The sequence below is a fragment of the Struthio camelus genome, chromosome 7 (assembly GCF_040807025.1).
Source record: "Struthio camelus isolate bStrCam1 chromosome 7, bStrCam1.hap1, whole genome shotgun sequence".
NCBI classification, from domain to species: Eukaryota; Metazoa; Chordata; class Aves; order Struthioniformes; family Struthionidae; genus Struthio; species Struthio camelus.
Genome location: NC_090948.1, coordinates 24843822 through 24863723, shown reverse-complemented (window position 1 = coordinate 24863723; position 19902 = coordinate 24843822). Strand labels below are relative to the sequence as shown.

At 39.2% G+C, this 19902-nt stretch overlaps 1 protein-coding gene across 5 annotated transcripts in view; it reads right to left on the bottom strand.

Moving 5' to 3' along the window:
- The window catches only part of ZSWIM8 (zinc finger SWIM-type containing 8), a 63406-nt gene extending 43834 nt beyond the window's left edge, over positions 1–19572 (bottom strand). For 3 of the 5 annotated variants that reach the window (XM_009671235.2, XM_068950405.1, XM_068950406.1), the window contains exon 1: positions 18921–19571. In XM_009671235.2, coding sequence (XP_009669530.2) covers positions 18921–19098 — 178 coding nt within the window. In that variant the 5' untranslated portion in view covers positions 19099–19571. Of the gene's footprint in view, positions 1–18920 lie in introns of all 5 variants that reach the window. The other 2 variants (XM_068950404.1, XM_009671236.2) reach the window with 1 other exon arrangement.
- Between the last annotated feature and the right edge of the window lie 330 nt (positions 19573–19902).

The following is a 19902-nucleotide window of genomic DNA, read 5'->3' as shown; positions in this document are numbered from 1 at the left end:
TTACTGCTTTTCATTTTTTGCCCATTTCCTTCCAAAATTCTGCTGTTGGCTTTACTTCTTGCTCTCCCTTTCTTTTTCCCTTTCTAAAAATGTTGACATCTCAGCGTTGATGGCTTTAAGAAGTACAGGCCAAAGCAATGTTTTAAGTCTCAAGCCCTGCTACAATTATCAGAAAACTCGACCTTTGTCTTGAACTCTGAACTCTAAGATGAATGCTTTGAATGCTCTTACAGAACCAGTTTCCCAAGATGAACTCTGCTAAACGAAACCCGAGTTCTTTAATCAAAAGTTAAATTTCAATTTCAATTAAAATAGATAGAGGGTATTTACGCTATTATTTATACTCCTCTCTTTGCCCCTCTCCATTTTTCTGTGTAATCAGTATCCTATGGAAAGCAAGTTATATATTTTTTAAATAAATAAAAATATCCACCTCTGAACTGAGAATAAAACACAAAACGTGTAACAAAAGTGTGCTGCAAATGCCTGGAAAAAAAAAAACTGTTTTCTCTTCCTTCAAAAGCACTTCTCAACACAAGCTCCTTCCACAAAGCCAGTTAACTTTAGTTCTCTTTTCAAAGAGGCGGCACTCAAGTAAGAGCAGAACCGATTCAATGGGTCACCGACACACCACCGTCTGCCAGCTCCCGTCATGTTAACATTTTGCCCAGGCAGATCCCAGACCTACAAAGCGATCAGAAGGGGAAGATCTTCAGAAGTGCTGAACTAACATATATGCAGCCTATAGGAGCAGTAAGGGCACACTTCTGTCAGGTTGCTGGTTTGTGGCTGTCAAGCACAAATCTGTGAGAAAGGAAACTTAGCATCTCTCCCATAAAACACACAAACAAAGGCCACATGATAAAAAATACAGCACATGTACAATATACACACTACTACAGGATACATGTATAAATGGTGGAATATTAAGAGCGTCCTTGAACAGACACAGGATTATGATCTTGGCAGTAAATTACACTAAGCACAATTAAATGCAAGCTTCACGATGCAGGCAAAAAAAAAAGAAATAGCTGTATTTTCAAAGAGGCAGGGTTTTTGGTCAAGGTTGAAGAGGTATTGCAGCCACTTTACTCTGTCTCAGTAAGCCTCACTCAGAACATATGAAGTGCTGAACCACAACCACCTAGCTCCAAAAAAGAAACTAGGGACCTTAACATACAAGAAGCAACTGAAATAGCTAACATAATTTTAAACATACAGAAGAGAGAAATAACAGACAAGCACTTAAAACAGTAGAAGAATTACCTTGAAATACCCACGCCAAAATGCACCAAAGTCGGGGGAAGAGGGGTTTGGAATAAAAGGCTTAATCTAAACTGCGCAGCATGAGAAACTTTCATCGCAAAGGCTCACAGGTGAGCCACTGGGGCAAGCTATGAAAGATCAGAGTAATATAGGCTTAGAGCGGACCATCTAATAAAGCACACTAGCTACAAAGGGAAAATCTGACTCAAGATGCACTTTTCTAGGCTTGTCTTCGATTCTTACAAATAGGAACTTGTTTCCCTCCAAAAATCATCGCTCTGAGTTGCGGATGATCTTTTTGAATCATACAAGTGGTCCCTGGGTAGTTCACAATGGACACACATACACATCACAAATCACTCCTGCACAATTGTAACTAATTGATTCTCTTATAACAGCTCAGTCAGACGCCAAGTATGGAACAGGCACAAAGAATGAATGTCTTGCCCCAAATGCAATATAAGAGAGAAAAAACAGACTAGCAAGCTGAAGAGCAATGAAGCTATGCTATAGTCACTCCACAGATGGAGAAACTCAGACTCCCAAACTGAATTCATCCCACTGCAGTGTCAGATCCCAAGTTAAACACACACAAGAAGCACCTGTCCCAAACGAAACAAATCCAGGTCTTGCAAACTAATTCCTCTCTTGCAAACTAAGAACTCCAGGCCATCCTGTATCGGGGCAGGGGGATATCATAAAGCTCTTCGTAAAAAAAAAAAAAAACAACAAACCAAAAAAAAAACACACCACACACAAAAAACTATTGCTAAAACGTAGGGGCTTATTTTCTTATTTTCATTTTACAGACTAAGGAAACAGGTGAAGATACTTGTTCCCGGATCCTAAACTACTCACTGGAACAGCTTCTCTACCAAGTCAGAATAAAGTTTCAGCAATTTGTTTCTCAGAGCCAACCCACCCCAAAGCAGCTCTTTGCAAAACACCTCAGCATTAACAAAGCCAGCTGCAATAACAAATGCAAAGCAATAGATTCTAGAAGAAACTCCTTGGCGAAATACATCTATACAAGTTTTCCAGATGCTGGGACAGAAAAGTAGAAGGTCAGAGAAGACAAGAGGAGGGCTCAGGAGACGGAGAAAGGATGCTACAAACACTGCTGCTCAGGGATTGTTCGTTCAGCTTGTTCAGAAAAGATGACTGGAGGGACCATTCTGACCTGAGAGCTCATCCGGTTTTGTTCTCTCCAAAAAGTCTTTTTGTATTTTTCAAATAAGCACATACTCAGAACAGGCTAGCAAGCGCAGCTAACCTGGTCTAGAAAAACAGCAGAGACAAGGCACTCTAATGTAACCATCAGGTATATCAGGCAAAGTCTGCCACAGGAAAAAAACCTACATATGTATTCTCCATTAGGGATGTACAGCAGATGCTTTTTCTCACTGTGGAAAAAAGAAAAAAAAAATTGTGTTTCTTTTACTGAAAACATTGCCCTTGAGAGAACTAAGTGATCACCATACAAGCAAAACGCCCCAGAGAGCAAATAAACATTCAGTTTGAATCACTAGTACATTAATCTGCCCACAGGATGAAGGAGAATATCAGTGCTACCAGGTTGTGTTTGTCTGTCCATGTAATTCACCTGTTAAATCTTCACATAGGCTTTATTAGTGCCTGTAAGTAGTGCAGAATTTTCAGGAAGGAAAGCTATCAATTATATACATTTTTTAAGTTTAGGAACAGGTCTGCTTCTCTCATTTGCTGTTTTCTTCCTCTTCCCCTACCAACACCCCCACAAGGTTACTGAAGGTATTAAAATTATAACAGGATCCACATTAGGATTCTCATACCTCTTATTCCCCCACCTGGAGTTACACAACTCTATCTGGTTTCCATAACCATTCTGCAGCAGTGAAATTATACTGAGAATAATGAGATGGAGCAGGAAATACAGAGGTATATAAGACCACTTCGAAAGTGTAAAGAAGAATTTGGGTGGCCTACATCAGTCCTAAGCCACACAACGACATTTTTATGTATAAAATAGTTGAGAAGATGAATAAGCAATAAAACTTTTTCACCAGTATATACTGGATAAGAGAGAGGAGATTCATAGCCAACAACTATTAAAAATACAAATCCCAGATGTGCAGATTATGGTCCAGAATTGGAAATCTCACTGTTAACTGACAAACTGCAGCACCTGTTACTACACAAATTCCATTAAAACCATCATAATCGGATTTTAAGAATGTCTATTTATGGTTTTATCCAATACAAACAAAACTAATTTTATCAGAAGAAGGTGCCCAATTCATCCCCAAAGTCTCTGCCAGCTATATTAAAAGTCATAGCACAGAGTCAAATCTAAGCTTAATTTGGTTTCTGAAAATTGCCTAACACCGCATCACAAACAGCTCTCGTATATAGTCAAAATATTTGATGGCTCAAACTATCCTTTTGTCGTTATATTTATATTTCCCTTCAAAATCAGATTAGTAAATCATTTAGCTAAATGTATAAATACATCCTGACACTACGACTTCTATCTCCAAGACTAAGACACTGGAGGAAGCAAAAATGAGTTTTTCCATAAGGCAGACCTTAACATGCATCAAAATATCAAATAACAACATTAATTTTCTATTATGTATACAAGTCCTGGAAGATACACAACATAAAATACCAAAAACAATTACATTGTGGATCTGGATGGATGGCTGCTTTTTCAAGCATCAATAAGCTCAAACCTGTCCAGTCTGGCAGTTCCCATTCAGATCCTCTGAGTCACTTAAAAATTTTATATATATATATATTTATTTATTTATATGTCTGTATGTATGTATTTCTGATAAACCTATTTCATGACAGGTTTTACACCCACTCTCTTTATGTGGACAGAGCTTTTAACAAAATTTAAAAATGCTGAACTAACTATGTTCACTTTTTAAAAACAGCATCACCTTCATGCCAAGATCAAGCATAGAGACTGCATCTCAAAACAATTTTTGTTAAAGAAGTCAAGCAACTAATAGGGGAGAGATCCTACATACCGAGCTCAACTCCTACTCAAAGTGGACTTTTATTGGCCATTGTTTCAATATTAGACCAAGTTCAAAAGTATCTTATCTAGATACTATCATTAAAGTTACATCTTTTAAAGGGCAGAATGTTCAAGTCATACGCCAACTCCTGGTAACTCATCCACAAGATTTCAGGAGGCAAAAAAATTCTTCTGAGCAGAAAGCTGGTGAAGCTTAATAATCCTACCCAATACCTGATCAGATAATTAAAACTCAGAAAATGTATGACCTGTGTGCATGGTCCAAAAGTCCTAAACTCACTGTGAATTTAAATCAGTATGAATATGCCAAAAATCCCACAGTCATATCCCGAGTTTCCCTATAGGAATTCTTCATTTCTTCCTGTTCCCATGTCACCAGTAGCAAAACGTGCCGCTGCTGTATAAAGCGGTCATGGTCTAACTTGAGAAAAGTTTTATTTGAGATGCACTAGTTTCCACCGCCCCTCTTTTTAAGACTAAATGTTGAAAAGAGGAAGCAACCACTGATGATCAGTAAGGGTTCATATATTAGCTTGCAAATCACACCGTAGTACAAGTAGCATCTACTGCCACTGATTTTTTAAGACAGGTTTGTGAGAAAATGGTTCCTTTTTTTTCTTCCTGTACTCTTTTCAAATTAGAGTCTTCCCTTGAGAATCAGAACCCTTAACCCTGTGCCACACAGGGTGAGAACTTGAGAGAGACGGACAGCAAGTTTAACGTCCTCTAACTGCCAGACCAGCCACTCAAAAGATCACCTTGTCAGACATCCCGAAAAGACGACAAGTCTGTTTTGGAACACTCACAAAATAATTCTCACACTTTCTTTCAACCCACAAAACATGAGCGTCTACCACAATCCTACTGCAAAAACAGCCAGAGGGGCTACTGTTGCTCTTGTCACCACTTAATCAATAAGGAAAAATTACAAGTTAACTGAGTAATATGGTACTAGCATTACCAGGGGAAATTTGGAGCACTTAGGACTCTTGAATAGACCCGAGTCAGAAGAAAAAGGATGATACTTCCTGCTACAGCACTTTTTAGAAAACGAAGCAAGAAAAATCTCCTCAAGGCAAGAAGCTTCAACGCATGTGAAGATTGAGGCACACTTCTCAATATACTTTTTGGAGCAGTTGTTTGCTTTTACACCAGACTTCATTTTCACTTTCCCTGTGTCAGCAAGAATACTTTGAGAGGCAAAAAAATTGAAGGAATCCTCTCTTCAGCGCAGCATGAGATGTTAATGACAATCACCCCTGTTGTGTTATTCCTCCTTTCACACTGGTGAACATGGCTAAAGCGTTTCGATATGCCCAAATAAACTTTAACCACAAAACAGATAACTTGCTGTTGTAATCATCCCTTGAAGTTTCTCTTGCAATTAGAAAACTGAATAAAGGCTTGTACATCTGAAAACTTTTTCTGCACTCCAAAGGTCCGCAGTTGAAGCAGAGATTTCCTTCCGTTCCTTGCCTTCCCTACCTCCCTAAAGCATCATAGTTACAACACTATTGGTACACTAGAAACCATATCTCCAGAAAGAACAGTTGAAGTGAGTCTTTAGAACTTCAGGACAAGCCAAGGGTGGAAAGCTAGATGGCATATTTAATAACCAAGGGGGAAATAAAGATTAAGCCAAAATCCATGTTTTCTGAACTCCAGGATGGAAACACCTGCACATTGCTCCATCATTAAACTCAAATTCCTAAGACTCTAGTTTAATGATGTCACATACATAAATTCTGCCCAAGATTTCGTTGCAAACACATACAAAGTAACTACAGAAAGCAACTGCTCTGAGCAAGTGTCAGAACCTCTGCAAACACAACTCAAATCCCGATCAGAAAGCAAAGTTGTATTTTCCATGTTTTCTACTGCTTCTCCTATCCAGTAACTGTGAAAGTCTTTTGCAGAGGGCTGTGCTGATGAAATTGAACTATCTGATACTATGTCGAGGTCTTATGAATGATATAGGCAAGCCAGATGAGATCTATTTGTCTCCTCATAAGCTCCAAATCTCAAGAGCAAAATTTTGATAAGCTCTTTTCTCAATTCTCACCCACTCTAACACGATTGAGATTCAAAAAGTGTAATACAAGCATTAGGCAGGCAATGCAGCATTCACAGCTTGATAACCTTCTCTGGAAATTCAGACAAGCAGATTCTGAATCCAATCTCACCCTTCCACTTCCCTCCCTAAAAAAAGGATTCATTTCAAAAAAAGAGCAGCCAGGGCAAGCAACCCATAGCTGTTAGAAATTCTAAAATGAACAGCAGATTCCTGTAAAGCAAGACAGACAGTGCTACAAAACACTGTATTCATGCCAGCGCTGGCCAAGGTTTCATGACAAATTGGGCAGCTTGCATTCAGAATAACTCTACAGCTGATGAAGCAGATCAGCTTCAGGCTAGTCATTCTCCCTGCACTGCAACTCCTCTCACTTTTGCTCCATGCAGAAAGCATACTGCATAACCTAGATTGTGCATTCAGAGCACAGAGATCAAACAGCTCCTGTTCATATATAGGAAGGCTCGGTGCTAATAGTTATTCCCATTCTTGCCCCACGCAAGGTATTTTAAAGCCTTAGAATTCAAAACATTCTACTATAACTGATGATGAAAAATATATTACAAAGACCATCAGGAACCGGATATTTTTTCTGAATGTAGGATACAGAAACACAATCTTAAATCAAAAAGTCAGACTGCATCTCAACTGAGCATCTATCTCTATCAAGAAATACTGGTCTATTCAAATGCTGAAAAGAAGTCTTACAGAACGCCGTGCAAGAATTCACTGTGCTGCTCTCTACAATCAGCATCCATCCTTAAGAATCACACGCAAAATTAATCTTTAAACCAGCTTCTTTCCTTTGTCTAAATCCCAATGCATTATCACTTGTCCTCCAAACAAATGCACTGGCAAACACTGAAGCAGTGCATTACTGAGCATATCAGAATGCGATTACTGGGGCTTCTGGGAAAGCCATTGTTTGAAAAGAATAATCAAGGATCTGATAGTTGTAAAAAGGCATCCTCACCTCTAGGGTAAAATAAATAAATAAATAAACAAACATCTGTTGGCAAGTAAAATAAAATATTGTCTGTTAATACGACCAGCAGGAAATCATTGGAGGTTTAAAGATCTGTTTCACAGATAGAAGCCAAAAGAAGTTAGATACCAAAATGCTTTGGAAAAAAAATCACCATTTTAATCTCTAGTTTTGTAAGCATCTCCCCAAATCTGACCCCAGGTCTAGTGCTTTGTGGGAGGTTACAAGCCCGCTCCACAATGTCCCTCGGTTCCAGGCTCTCCCCTGCAGCTCGGAGGTGCAGCGCAGCAGCCCCCAACAGCCTGCACAGGCTTCCCAAGCCGGCAGCCCTCGGCCTGCCATGGGCTCTGCCCACCCCAGCAACAATCACGTTTCCTCATGCTAAGGGCATCTGATCATTTCTCAGGATCCTGTATTTGGAGGAAGTTCCTCCTCTAACAAGAAATACATTTCTCTTCCATTTCCCCCTTCTCCCCTATGGAGGGAACAAAAGGAGGAGATGCTGTGTGGAAATCCCAAAAGCGAGCGCTGGGGAATATACGAAACATGCAAGCAGCTACAGAGCATTTGCAGAGAAGGAACTAATTACAAACACATCTATCACTTTCAGTGCACAAAAATCATAACAAAAGAAGCCCTCAAAAACCACAAGGCATTGATTAAATACACTCCATTGGATGAGTCTGCTCAGTCAGATGCATAAGACCTCTCCAACAGCCCGAAACTGAGGCAAAGTCAACCATCCTCTGGAAATACTTCCAGAACTCTTGAAACATTTGCTGCTTGCAGCCAGTCAGGGAAAATTAATGCCCTGTCCTTGAGAAGGATAAGCAGCTTAGCTGACCCTTGCTAACTACTGCTTTAAATGCAATCAATTAGTCGATGAACATTTCCAGAGGCAGTCCAGGTCATACACAACTAACTTATCTATGTCAGATCACCCTCCCTTCAAGCCAAGCATGAAGTTAGGTGCAGGTGTGAGTTACAAATATTTTCACCTGGCCCCTCTAGCTAGCTCTGCTAAACAAATTTACAGCTGCATTTCCCTTTTTCTCCCATCTCAGCATTTACTGATCTAAATATGAGATAGCAAACAGAATTACACGTAATATGCAGCACGAACAGTAAACAGCTCCAGGGAATTACTAAATGATGTCTGGTAGACTTTACAAAGGTACTAGCTTCTCAGAAAATGTCATTTCATTGTTACAGCTATTGGTTACATTTTAACTCACCAGCAGGACTACCATGAAGTTTAAAAGTCAAATTGCTACCAATAGTTTTATCCATCAGCAATCAGTGCTTCATAAAAGCATGGAGCTTAAGCATTCAAGCCATCATCAAGCTATTTGATTAGCCTCTAACATGGATTAATAAGGATTCAAGTTTGTGCACTCTCTAGAGGATGAGACAGATGTAAATATACAAATTAAGAATTCCAGTGCAGTGTTTTTAATAAAGAAAAAGAGCAAGTTCTTGAGAATTATAATTTGTTAATACACAAAGTCAGGCAAACGTGAACATATATTGAGAACAGGAAAAACTGAAGTCTTTCAAACACAAGAAATAAGACACTGACACGTTCCACAAGGTCACACAATATCTGATATTCACAGGTTCAGCAAACTTTTCTGAACTTCAGAGAAGAATCTGGTTCCGTCACATACATCGCCAAGATGCCAGTAACAATGGTTTGGCTACGTGTAGGCATTGTTTTAATAAACATATCTTAAAAAAAAAAAAAAAAAAAAAGGCCAGATGGTAACTTGGCTGTATTTACTTTAAGGCTGCCTCACTTTTTCCATTCTTCAGTTCTGGCTGGGGAGATGTGCTCAAAGCAGCAACTTTAAATATCTTAGGCCTAATGAACAGAAAAGCTGAAATTAACTTTTTCCAGTAGTTTATCTGGAGAGAAAAAAAATAAACAAAACAAGACCTGAAGAACATTAATTTTGATTTTGAACATTGGTATTTTCTTTTCAGAGCAGAGATGAGTAAATTACTCATCTTTACCAGTATTTCTGAATAGCAAAGAATGATCATTGCCTATTTAAATTTTTTGACTCTGTAAACAGAAGAGGAAGACAGAATTGGTGGCCCATGTGTTTACCAGCCCACTGTTTTATCAGGTCACCTCATAAGTGCCTTGACTTGAGAGGAAAAAGCACAGCTGCATGCCTTCTTGTAAAGATTCTCATTACTTGCAGACAGGTTCTGGGTAAGATTTCTTTTATCACACCATCTATTTATATTTTTGTAAGAGAAGTGGCCATCTTTCCCTAAATTATTTTTAGTTTCTGACCTCCCTCCTTTTCATCCTCTCCAGCCTGTTCTCCCCCTTGCTTGCACTGCAGCATCCAACTTTTCTCCCATTAAGGGATAGGGTATCTTCTGAGGACAGATTCCTCCACTCCATCTTATCCATTTATCCTTTCCCTTTCTTGTACATACCAATCTTTATCCCATATCAAAAAGAAGCTTGAAAGCCCTACTATATACCTCACAGCCACAGAACTAAAACCAGTGGACAAAAGAAAGATATAAAAGACATTGAGGCATCAAGAAATAACACTCAGGTCCCCTACTTGCAGCTGAATGAGGGATGCTAAGAATTTGTTTAAAGGCACTATCCTTGCACCCTTTTCAGGTTTCGGTCTCCTATGGAAAGAGGATATCTTAACTGCAGAAATTCAGTGCTGACTGCATAGCAGTAGAGGTTTATACAAATACATAAAAATCAGCACACAGATTTGCCAACTGAATATATACATACTAAACATGTTTGACCATCTCCTAATTTATACTGTTAAAAAATAAAATTTTTCACTTTTTGTTGGAACAATCTAGAAAGACTAATAGTGATTCATAATAGCAACAATATTTTAGTAAAACCACATTTTACAGTATCACTTTTTTCAATTTCTGCAGTTCCAGGTGATTTTAAGTAATAGGTATATCACAGCCTGACAGAGTTCCTTTGTTTTTCAAAAATATTAAGTTTCCAGCTGTATGGAGGCAAATATAGATGAATTAAGCATAATGAAAACAGCAGAGCTTTCGCAAGCCTCGCCAACAATGTTTAACACACCATCAAAAAATGAGGCCAGATAAGACATTAGTTTCAGTATTTTCTATTAAAGATGCTACACAACTATTAAGCAGCACAAAATCTGCAGCCTTGCCAGAATGCCTTGCCAGAATGTTATTGCCATTCTGCAGATAAAGAAACAAAGAAGAAAGGATGCATCCAAACCCACGCAGGTTATAAGCAGAATGAGAATCTTCTGGCTGGTAAACCCATAGCTATTGCCCGAGGCTACACAACCACAGAGGAGGTAACTTAGAAAGTTGTGACATGGAATTTTAAACTTAGAACTAATATTTTAAATAATTTCTATATTGTGCATCATTACATTTTAATCTTAAAAAAAAAAAAAGAAAGAAAAACTAGGCCTAACAGTTTAGCTAGTTGATGTGTGTTTTGAATTTTACTTTTGGAGGGGTTAGGTGGGCAAACAAAGGAGAAGAGGGAGGGAAGAGAGAGCAATACAGATAAAGTATATTAAAATAAAGTTGAAAAATGTGCTTCTAGCCAAGACACACTTATAACTGGATTTTAGACTTAAAATTAGATAAGTGAGAGAAATGAGCTGCCATTCTAAAACAATTAATGATGTCTTAAAGACATTCCTACACTAAGAACTAAGGAATAAATTGTTTTTGACTTTTCAGGTATGCTACTTAAAGATATGAAAACAAGAAGTATTATATCAAATTTAATTATGGATATTCTAAATAGCCAAATATTTACTCCAAAAGTTCATTAAAGTATGCAAAACATCTCTTGAAGCTGTGCATTCCTTTCTTCCTCTGGAACAAAGTAATGTGTAATAACTAGGACAATGAATACCTAAGAGGAGATGGTTTCTGTTCTCGATTTAATAACTGGCCTGAGAGACCTTGGCTAAATCACTGATACCCATTTCAGTCCCCTCAAAGGTAAACTTTTTTCAGGGGTGGGTTCAGGAAGAAGGGATGAGAGCTTTTTGTTTATTTCCTTGGTTTTTTAAGAATACCCTATGACCCTTCCCATTCAATTCTCTCTCTCTCTTTCTCTTTTTTTCCTTTTACTCCTTATTTCTGGACTTCATATTCCTTGTTCTCAACGTTTCATTCACTGTGTTATCCTTTCCTCAGCATACTAGTAAAAATGATATTACTCAGCAGCCATGGACTATCAACAGCTTGACACAGACAAAGAACCACTCTCCTATTCACACATTTCCCTTCCATTTCCCCATAGTAATATTAACACTACAAAATAAGACCTTGATTTGAGTACTTACCACTTCAGAGAGGAAAAAAAAAAAACGGGGGGGTGGGGGGGGGCCTACTCACGTGTCAACATCTGAGTCTTATTTCCAGGACTAGTATGAAGAAAAATTGTTACTTTCTGTGTATTATATTAGAAAATACATTTTGATAAGTCTGATCAGCTCACTTCTTTATGTCTGCAGTTCTTCTCTCATTAAAGCTGCAATACACATACACTGTATGAAAGGTGCTATTTTTCTGTATATGGGTTATGCTATAGCTTTGTTGCTCTTCCTCAAACCGAACTGGAATTCCAAAGTTTTAAACTTGCATATTACATTGCATTTAACTGATGGCTCTTCAAGCATACAGATCACATCACTACGTTTAGACTAGAGGCAGCACAAAGGCAGAGCAAGGTACATATGAAACTGGCAAGAGCTTAATTCAGCTTATGAGGCTACAAGGCCATCTCCGCATACTGAACAAGCCTGTTTGGGTTCTTGAAACTTCCAGTCACTTTTTGGACCTCAGCAACTCGCACAAAAATCTCTAATGGTCAAGTGATGAGTCAGAAAGACTCACTCTTGTTACAGGACCTTAACTCTTCAAAAGCAGACCCAGAAAACGCAGACTCTGACACTGAGCAATTTGCCTGGTGAAGATGATGCGCTTCATGGCTAACCAAGCCCTAACTTAAAAATCTTCCATGGTTTTCGTCAGGGCAGGTAGTGGTGTAAGATATACAAAATTGTTGCTCTTGTTGCTCTTCCTGCTTAGAGCACAAATTATACGTGAATGCAAACAGATTATTTTAACAAAGAAAACAACTTTCGTTGCTAGCATTCAAAGAAGTGACATAAGCATTAAAAGCATTTTTGAGCATTAAAAGGAAATACTCTGTTTTAACCTAACTTATCCTGAGGTAAAATATCTGATGAACAAAAGATATTGGTGTTTCATTACAGAATTACGTTTGCCCTGATAACCACACACTTCAAACCTGAAGCTGAGCTTGAGAGAAAAACTGAGGTCTCTTATCTTCACTTTGTTTTTACCTCAAGACAGAAATAGCTATCTACAGGTAAAAAATAAATAGACAAAAATAAAATCCACTTTTTAGCAATTAAGAACAGGTCAAAGGAAAAAAGAGGAAGATAAAAAAAGGGATAAGAAACACAGGGAGAGCATAACTCAGAGTCTCGGATGAAACCTGGATCCTTATCCTTGCTTCCATAGAGCTAGGCACGCCACAGAGAAGGATAACCCTACAGCTCCAGTCAGCCTGAGACTCAAATACAGCATCGGTGACCTCTGGTCATTCAACAACATGAGGATCTCCTGAAGGTGAAAGGAAGGAGAAAGCAAACACAAAAATAAAAATACAGGGAATCCAGGAAGGTTTCCCAGTAAAAAAATAAGACATTAAGAAACAGAAAGAACATGCAAGACTTCTGGTGGGGGAAGAGAAGCCTATTTAAAGGAACAGACCAGGAGACAACATTAAAGCTAAAATTGAATTGGTCCTTTAAAATCTCAGTAGGAAAAAAAAAATCTCTTCTTGATAACGTCTTTATGTGGTCTCTTCCATACCCATTCTTGGAGAGAGGAGTACACACATTCATCTACCTCAAGAAGGCACAGCAGAATGCAAATGATGAGACAAATGTGTGAGAGCCATTCATTTAATCATTCATCAAAAAGATAGATGTATCACCACATTGTAAAGCAACCTTTTGTTTAGTGGAAATTTCTAGACATCTTCTGAAATCTTCATTCCATCCCTGAAGCAATGTATTTAATTATGCCAATCAGTCTTGATAAATGACTGTCTCTAGAGTTCGTCTGCAGTATTTTCAGCTCTAATGAACCTACAACACTGTCTGTACCTTGTATTACAACACTGATACTCCAGTAAGTCCCTTCCTCAGTTTGAACTTTTGATGCTGCTAGATAGAGTCAACAGCATCCCCAACCACTATTATAATATACACCAGGTTATAGTTCAAAAATAGGTGAAATCCCTTTGCTAGGGCAAGAAAACGTAGAGAAATGTATTTCCTGCTAGCACCTGAGCCTTCTCTTTCACATTACCACAAAGACCATTTCTCTTTGGACACCTACCTCATTTCTGCTCATTTCATAAGCATTTATAAGAACTTCTCACTTATGTTCAGCTTTTTAATTCTATTGCTTCTGTAAAGAAAGTCATTAAGCAGCTATGCAAGACTTTTGCTCAATAGTTACTTTTTGGGGTTTTTAATGTTACTAGTGAATTTGGATATACTACAACAATTATATTTGAGCTAAAACAGATTTGTCATGTGTTGTATTACATTTAAAAAGATGCATTACATTTGTATCTCCCAAAAGTATGGGTTGATTACATAATTGCCCTCTCAATACCAGAGGCACAAATAAAGTAGAAAAAAAAAAAATCAGTTCTAGCCTTATAATACAAAGTGATTGTCAGTTACAAAACAGCAGCAAACTACAGAGTCTTCATTTTCAGCTTCATCAAGCGCAAAGAGAGGAAGGATACTTTGGATGACACCAACACTCTTCTCCAAGAAGAACAAAAGTCTGAAGACCATGGTATGAATTTGAAAGAGACTATGAATTTCTGCTGCTTTTTCTTTTTTGCGATTATTGTTTGCACTAGAATTAATTTTAATACATTAGGCAGTTACCGGCAAGCCCAAGGAAGAAGCTTTGCTCTTCAAGTCATTTATTCTTTGTCCTTATTAACTAATGAAAACCAGCCACTGCTACTTTACTACCGTAGATACTGTTCAGACTTCAATCAGGTTTTCTCTCTAAACTGATCATATCCTCACCTCAAGCTTTGTCTATTCTATGCCAAATAGTTCATCTCCACAGCTCGCATTTTTTTGAGGTGCTGTGCCTCAAATTCCCAGCAGCTCGGAAGAAACTGCACTTCGTATTACCACCATACAGCACTATATCTTACAATATACAATTTTCAAATAAATGCTACTATGAACTATTTGTGTCTGAGTAATGAGAATGTTTTCTAGGAGATCACTGCCTAGAATTCTAAGTTTAGTTTGAGGGGTTTTGCTGCACACTTTGTGATGGTTTGAGCTCATGGTTGGGGCGGGGGGGTTGGGGGAGAGAGACCAAGCTCTTTCACTAGCTGCCTATTGAAAATAGTTTTAACACAGCTCATCAACACGCTTCCAGTAGAAGCTGGTGTGAATGAATAAATACAAACTGAGCAGAAAAAATTGTGAACACGCTACTGAACAGTTATTTATGGCAACCTCCGAAGTGTTTGGTAAATATTTGTTCTTAAGAAATTGTAAAATACAACTGAGGGCGGGAAAAAGTTTAGAAACTTTCAAGAAGAAACAAAGCCATAGTGGGTTTAGAGAGAAGATGAATGGGCTTGAATGTTTACTCTGACTTTAAGACTTCTGTCACAAAAATCCTTACGCGAAGATAACTGATAACAAAACCTTTGCAGAAACACTATACTTATTTCAACTGCCAGTGAAAAGTGCAAGTATTTTAAAAAGCGAAAAAGGAAATCAGAGGACCATAATGGCGCTCATAATGGCTTCTGGGAAGCAAAAAAACACATGGAAAACTGGAGAAAAGGTAAATGGCTGCAATCATCGGTAAAAGGGTAATGAATTGGTGGAATGTAATTTGATATAGAAGAAGGTGAGTAGAAGCCACAAACCAATCTGGAGAACTGACTGGTTCTAAAGACACTGCAAAGACGTTGTTCTTCAAAACATCTATCCACGTAACTTTAGTGACGAATTCACTATCTGCCTGTTCCTTATTTTCAGCTGGTACCTTTGAAAGCTTCTAATCAACAACGTATATAGAAAACAGCCAAATATCAGTTACAAGCATTAACTAATTCAAAATGAAAAAACAAAGAGGAAAAACAAGCAATCAAGGCAGCCTAAAGTGAAAACAAGGTATTTCTTAAATAAAGGTTCAAAACTATTAAATAAGATAGAAACAACTGGTTTTCCTAAAGGCATCATCTAAACTGACATACTTTGCTTAAGTTTCCTCGCGGATTTCAGTACAAATGAATCAGTGGAGACTGAGAGCAGACTCAAAAGCTAAGGGCATGCACACAGCAGACACAATGCATTCCTCCTTAACCTTATTGATTCTACTTCTTTCTAGGAGGAGTGCAGGGAGTGAAAACTAAATGAGGAAAAAAACCCTAGCCATTTACAATCCTAGGTTTCTGACACAACTACTTAGGATACTTGGTTTTATAAATAATTCAGTTCCAAGGATCATATTAGAGAAGCTCAGACATTTTTCTCCACCTGTCATCATCTTTCTAGCAAGTCAATGGGATGATTGACAAGCAAGCGAATAACTCAATTTTTCATTTAATCTCAGGAGAGAACCCTGTCTGTATTTGCAACAAGCTGCCTCAAGCCTTATATTTCAATTTGCATCAGAGATGATCATAACATTAAATTCACCCAAGAACAAAATAAAAAGTTGCACAAAGTAAGAAAGCCAGTAGCAGCATTAGGGTTTTCTTCTTTCTGTTTTATTTGTATTTTTTATTAAAGGAGGACTCCCAAGCCAACAGCACTTCTGCCAGTCCCAGGACAATTCTCTTTGAACTAATTAATGAAGAATTGGAATCTCACAAGGACAAATTCAAAACAATTGAAAAAGCTAGAAATCCTTTCTATTGCATAACTTGTCTGACTGATCCCAGATCAAAACACAGGCTGAGCGCCAAACTGGAAGAAAAGGTTAAGAGAACATAAATCCTTTTGTTTTCCTTTAGTGTTCAGAATTTAAGAACTCAGCATCTAACCCACTTCTTGGCTTGCACGGACAACTACACCACTACAACCACACCACAGGCCACCGCAAAATGGTAAAACCGTGGAAATAAAAACACACAAGCTGAATTTAGAACTATCACATTTTAGAAGACTCCTTACAACTGACAAGCTCAAGATCCAGCACGTTATTAACAACTGTTTTTCTAACTACAAAGACGTTATCGTCTACAGGTGTTAACAACAGTTAAATCAGTATAGGTGTTCTGAAATCCAAAGCCATCCCAGAAGATGAAAGACCCCTAGTCAGGCCAGACACGCTGGCAACATGCTGTGTATATTAAAACATCTATAAACGTTCCATGTTGATAATATCATATATGACTTTGTATACCAGATAAATAAATGTTTAGGAAGTGAATCCCTGCTCACACACTTCTCAAAAAAAAAAAAAAAAAACCCTGACCAGAGCCTGGGAATTGCCAGCAAAGGCCCGTAAAGCAGACAACAATATCCTTTTGGAATGTCTGCCTTGTCTTCTACAATAATAACTTTCATATAAAGGACTTAAGTGTCTCTGCAAATAATAACTAAAAATGTGAACCAGGTACAAAAATACAACCCTGCCTATGCAGTTTTGGAGAACCTGGAACAACTGCACCTTGATACGGTGTGAAAGGCAACAAGGATCATGAATATACACAACTACTGAAGTGATCTTTCTGTTAATGCAACAAGTGGATGACAGTAGAGAGAGCAATCACTGCTGGCTTTTAATTCAGTCAAGAAAGCTAAAGGAAAGACCAGGACCCAGCAAAACATATAAACGTACACTGAACCAATAAAGAGCAATCAGCAAAAAAGCATTTCAAAGTTGAACAAATGCAACCACCTTTTCAAACACGAATCTGACCTGCAGATCTTGTGAATATCAGTTTCAAACACCTCTGCTAAACTAGCAATGTCTCCTTTTCCACAGCAGTATGCTTTTAATACTTCAGCTCCCTTCCAGGGAGTTAGTGTACATAACAGGACCTAAGCAAAATACAGAGTTTATATGCATTCCCTGTGCCCAATCCTTCTTTCTGCATCTTAGGATTCATAACTTTAAAGCACACAATATTAACACCGTTCACCTTCTTTATACCAGCAGAATGTTCCATGCTAAAACTAATGTGTCCCAGCAGCATGATATTAAAGTAGCTATCCAACTTTGACATTTATTCAGCACTTCTCTCTCTTCTTTTTTTTTTTTTTTTTTTTTTTTTTATTTCCATCGTACCCTCACTCTAATACTGAACAGTCCAAAGACAGGAGGCATCCAACCAGTTCTCAGATCTGTTAATAATTAAATATTTACGCTGTTCTGGAAAGCCAATGGCTAATACAAAAGTACTTTCTGGTCCTGATCCAGTGACAAGTGAGTATTTGTCTGTATCATAACACTGTCAGATTTCAGCACAATTCATTATAAATTGTATTCTCTGTTCTTATAAGGCTAACATTCAGAAGAGAATGAGGTTTTGTAGTTCCAGATAGGAAGATATTAACACAGCAGCTGATGCTCATGAAGGTCAGCAGTAACAGGAAAAGTACAGACACTGGACTGAAAGAAAAGAAAGGAGATACATGGAATAGGAGAAAGAACTTGAGCAATTTCTGCTAACTATATGCCTAGCTCTGCACAGTGTAAACTCCACCTGAATTCTAGGGTCAAGATACATCAGGATAAAAGAGAAATTATGTTTCAATTAAAAAAAAAAAAAGAAGAGAAAAGAAACAAAGAGTTATCAGCTATACAATAGATTTAAATAGCTTCTGAATAGTTAATACTGTATGATTTTCTGTCTGCTATCAGAAATAAACGACTATCAGGAGAAAGGAAATAAAACAACTCTTACGGAGCAGACACACTGTAGCTTGGTCACTTCTTAAGGCCTTCTTGCTCTACTACTACAAAAAAAAGTTTGTTATTTTAAGAGAAAAAAATAGAAACATAAAGAAACAAACAAGGAAAATAGACTACACTATACAAAGAAGGCTTGCATGTGTCTCCCTGAGAAGTACTGTAGTAGTTATAAAAACCTCTGTGAAGCCTTAGTGTAATTTAATCAATGCAACTAGGGACATGCATATAATTACTCCCAGCTAAGCTTGTAGCTTGTTTATAGAAAACTACTTTCAGATTTTTAAGAACAAGCTCTGAAAACAAACTCGGACAAGAAGCACTACAATAGCGGAGAAAACATGCAGATGGTAGCTTGTCCAAAAGTTTCTCTTTAACTTTTTCTTAAATTCTCCAGTAAATTTGTCAGTTTCTATCCTTAACAATTACGTCCTCAATGCATCTGACTTCCGTTCGCACCTTTGATGTTTCTTCTGTAAATCCTGACACCCACCAACCCCCGGCCCCAGAGCTTTCCTAGGTTGCAAGAACACCCCAAGGAAACTAGGTGACCTCACCTTTCATTTTGACAGTGGGAGAGTTGGGTCCAGCTGATTGCTTCCTCCATCCTCTCCAGTTTTGGCAAAGGCTCTCTGCCTCAGAGATGAAGGAACAAAGAGAGTCTTCTTCAAAGCGATCAGAGTCTTCAAATGAAAACCTCTCCCCGTCCTCCCACTCTGCAAACATGAGTTCCATCACATCCAGCAGACAAGGAGGGAAAAAAAACAAACAAACAAACCAACCCCAAGACCTGCTCACTGTAACAGGTGGATGGACTTGAGGGCTCCTGTAATACTTAAAAATCCAGCTCCGTTCAGATCCCTGTACTACAACACCAGGAAAAACAGCGCGATCGCTATCTGAAGTGGGAGAAGCAGAAAATCAACACAAAAATAAGGGAAGCTTGTAAAAATCCCAGAAAACAAGTTCTCTAAAAAGTTTAAAAAAAACAAAACAAAACAAAACAACAAAAAACGCTTGTATCCACCGAGCGTTTCGGATCCCCGAGCTTTGGCCAGTCTGTCGGAGGATGCTCCCAGCTGAGACAGGTGCGGGGCTGCCACGAGAGTCTGCGGTTGCCAGCGCCAGGCGCCCCGCTGCCGGGGCAGGGCACGGCAGCCCCCGGCCCGGCCCTCGGGCTTCGCTCACGCCGCTGCCGGAGCCGGCGGGCGGCCCCGCCACCAGGGGGCGGCCGGAGGGGGGGGGAGGGGGGCCGGCACAGCGCTCCGCTCGGGCTCGCGCAAACGCCCCCGGCCGCGGCGAGCCCGCGCTCCGGCCGCACCGCGCGGGGCTGCGGCGGCGGCTCCTCCTCAGCGGCGCCGGGGGACGGCGGGCCGCGGCTCCGGCCCCATGGGGGGAGGCGACTCGGGCCGCCGGCAGGTGCGGGCGGGGGGCGGCCGCCGCCTCTGCCCTGGCGGCTGGCACCCCGCGGCTCTAGGTGCCCATGGCCCGCGGCGCCCGCGCGCGGACGCCCTCGTGTCCGGCCCGGTGGCGGCTCGC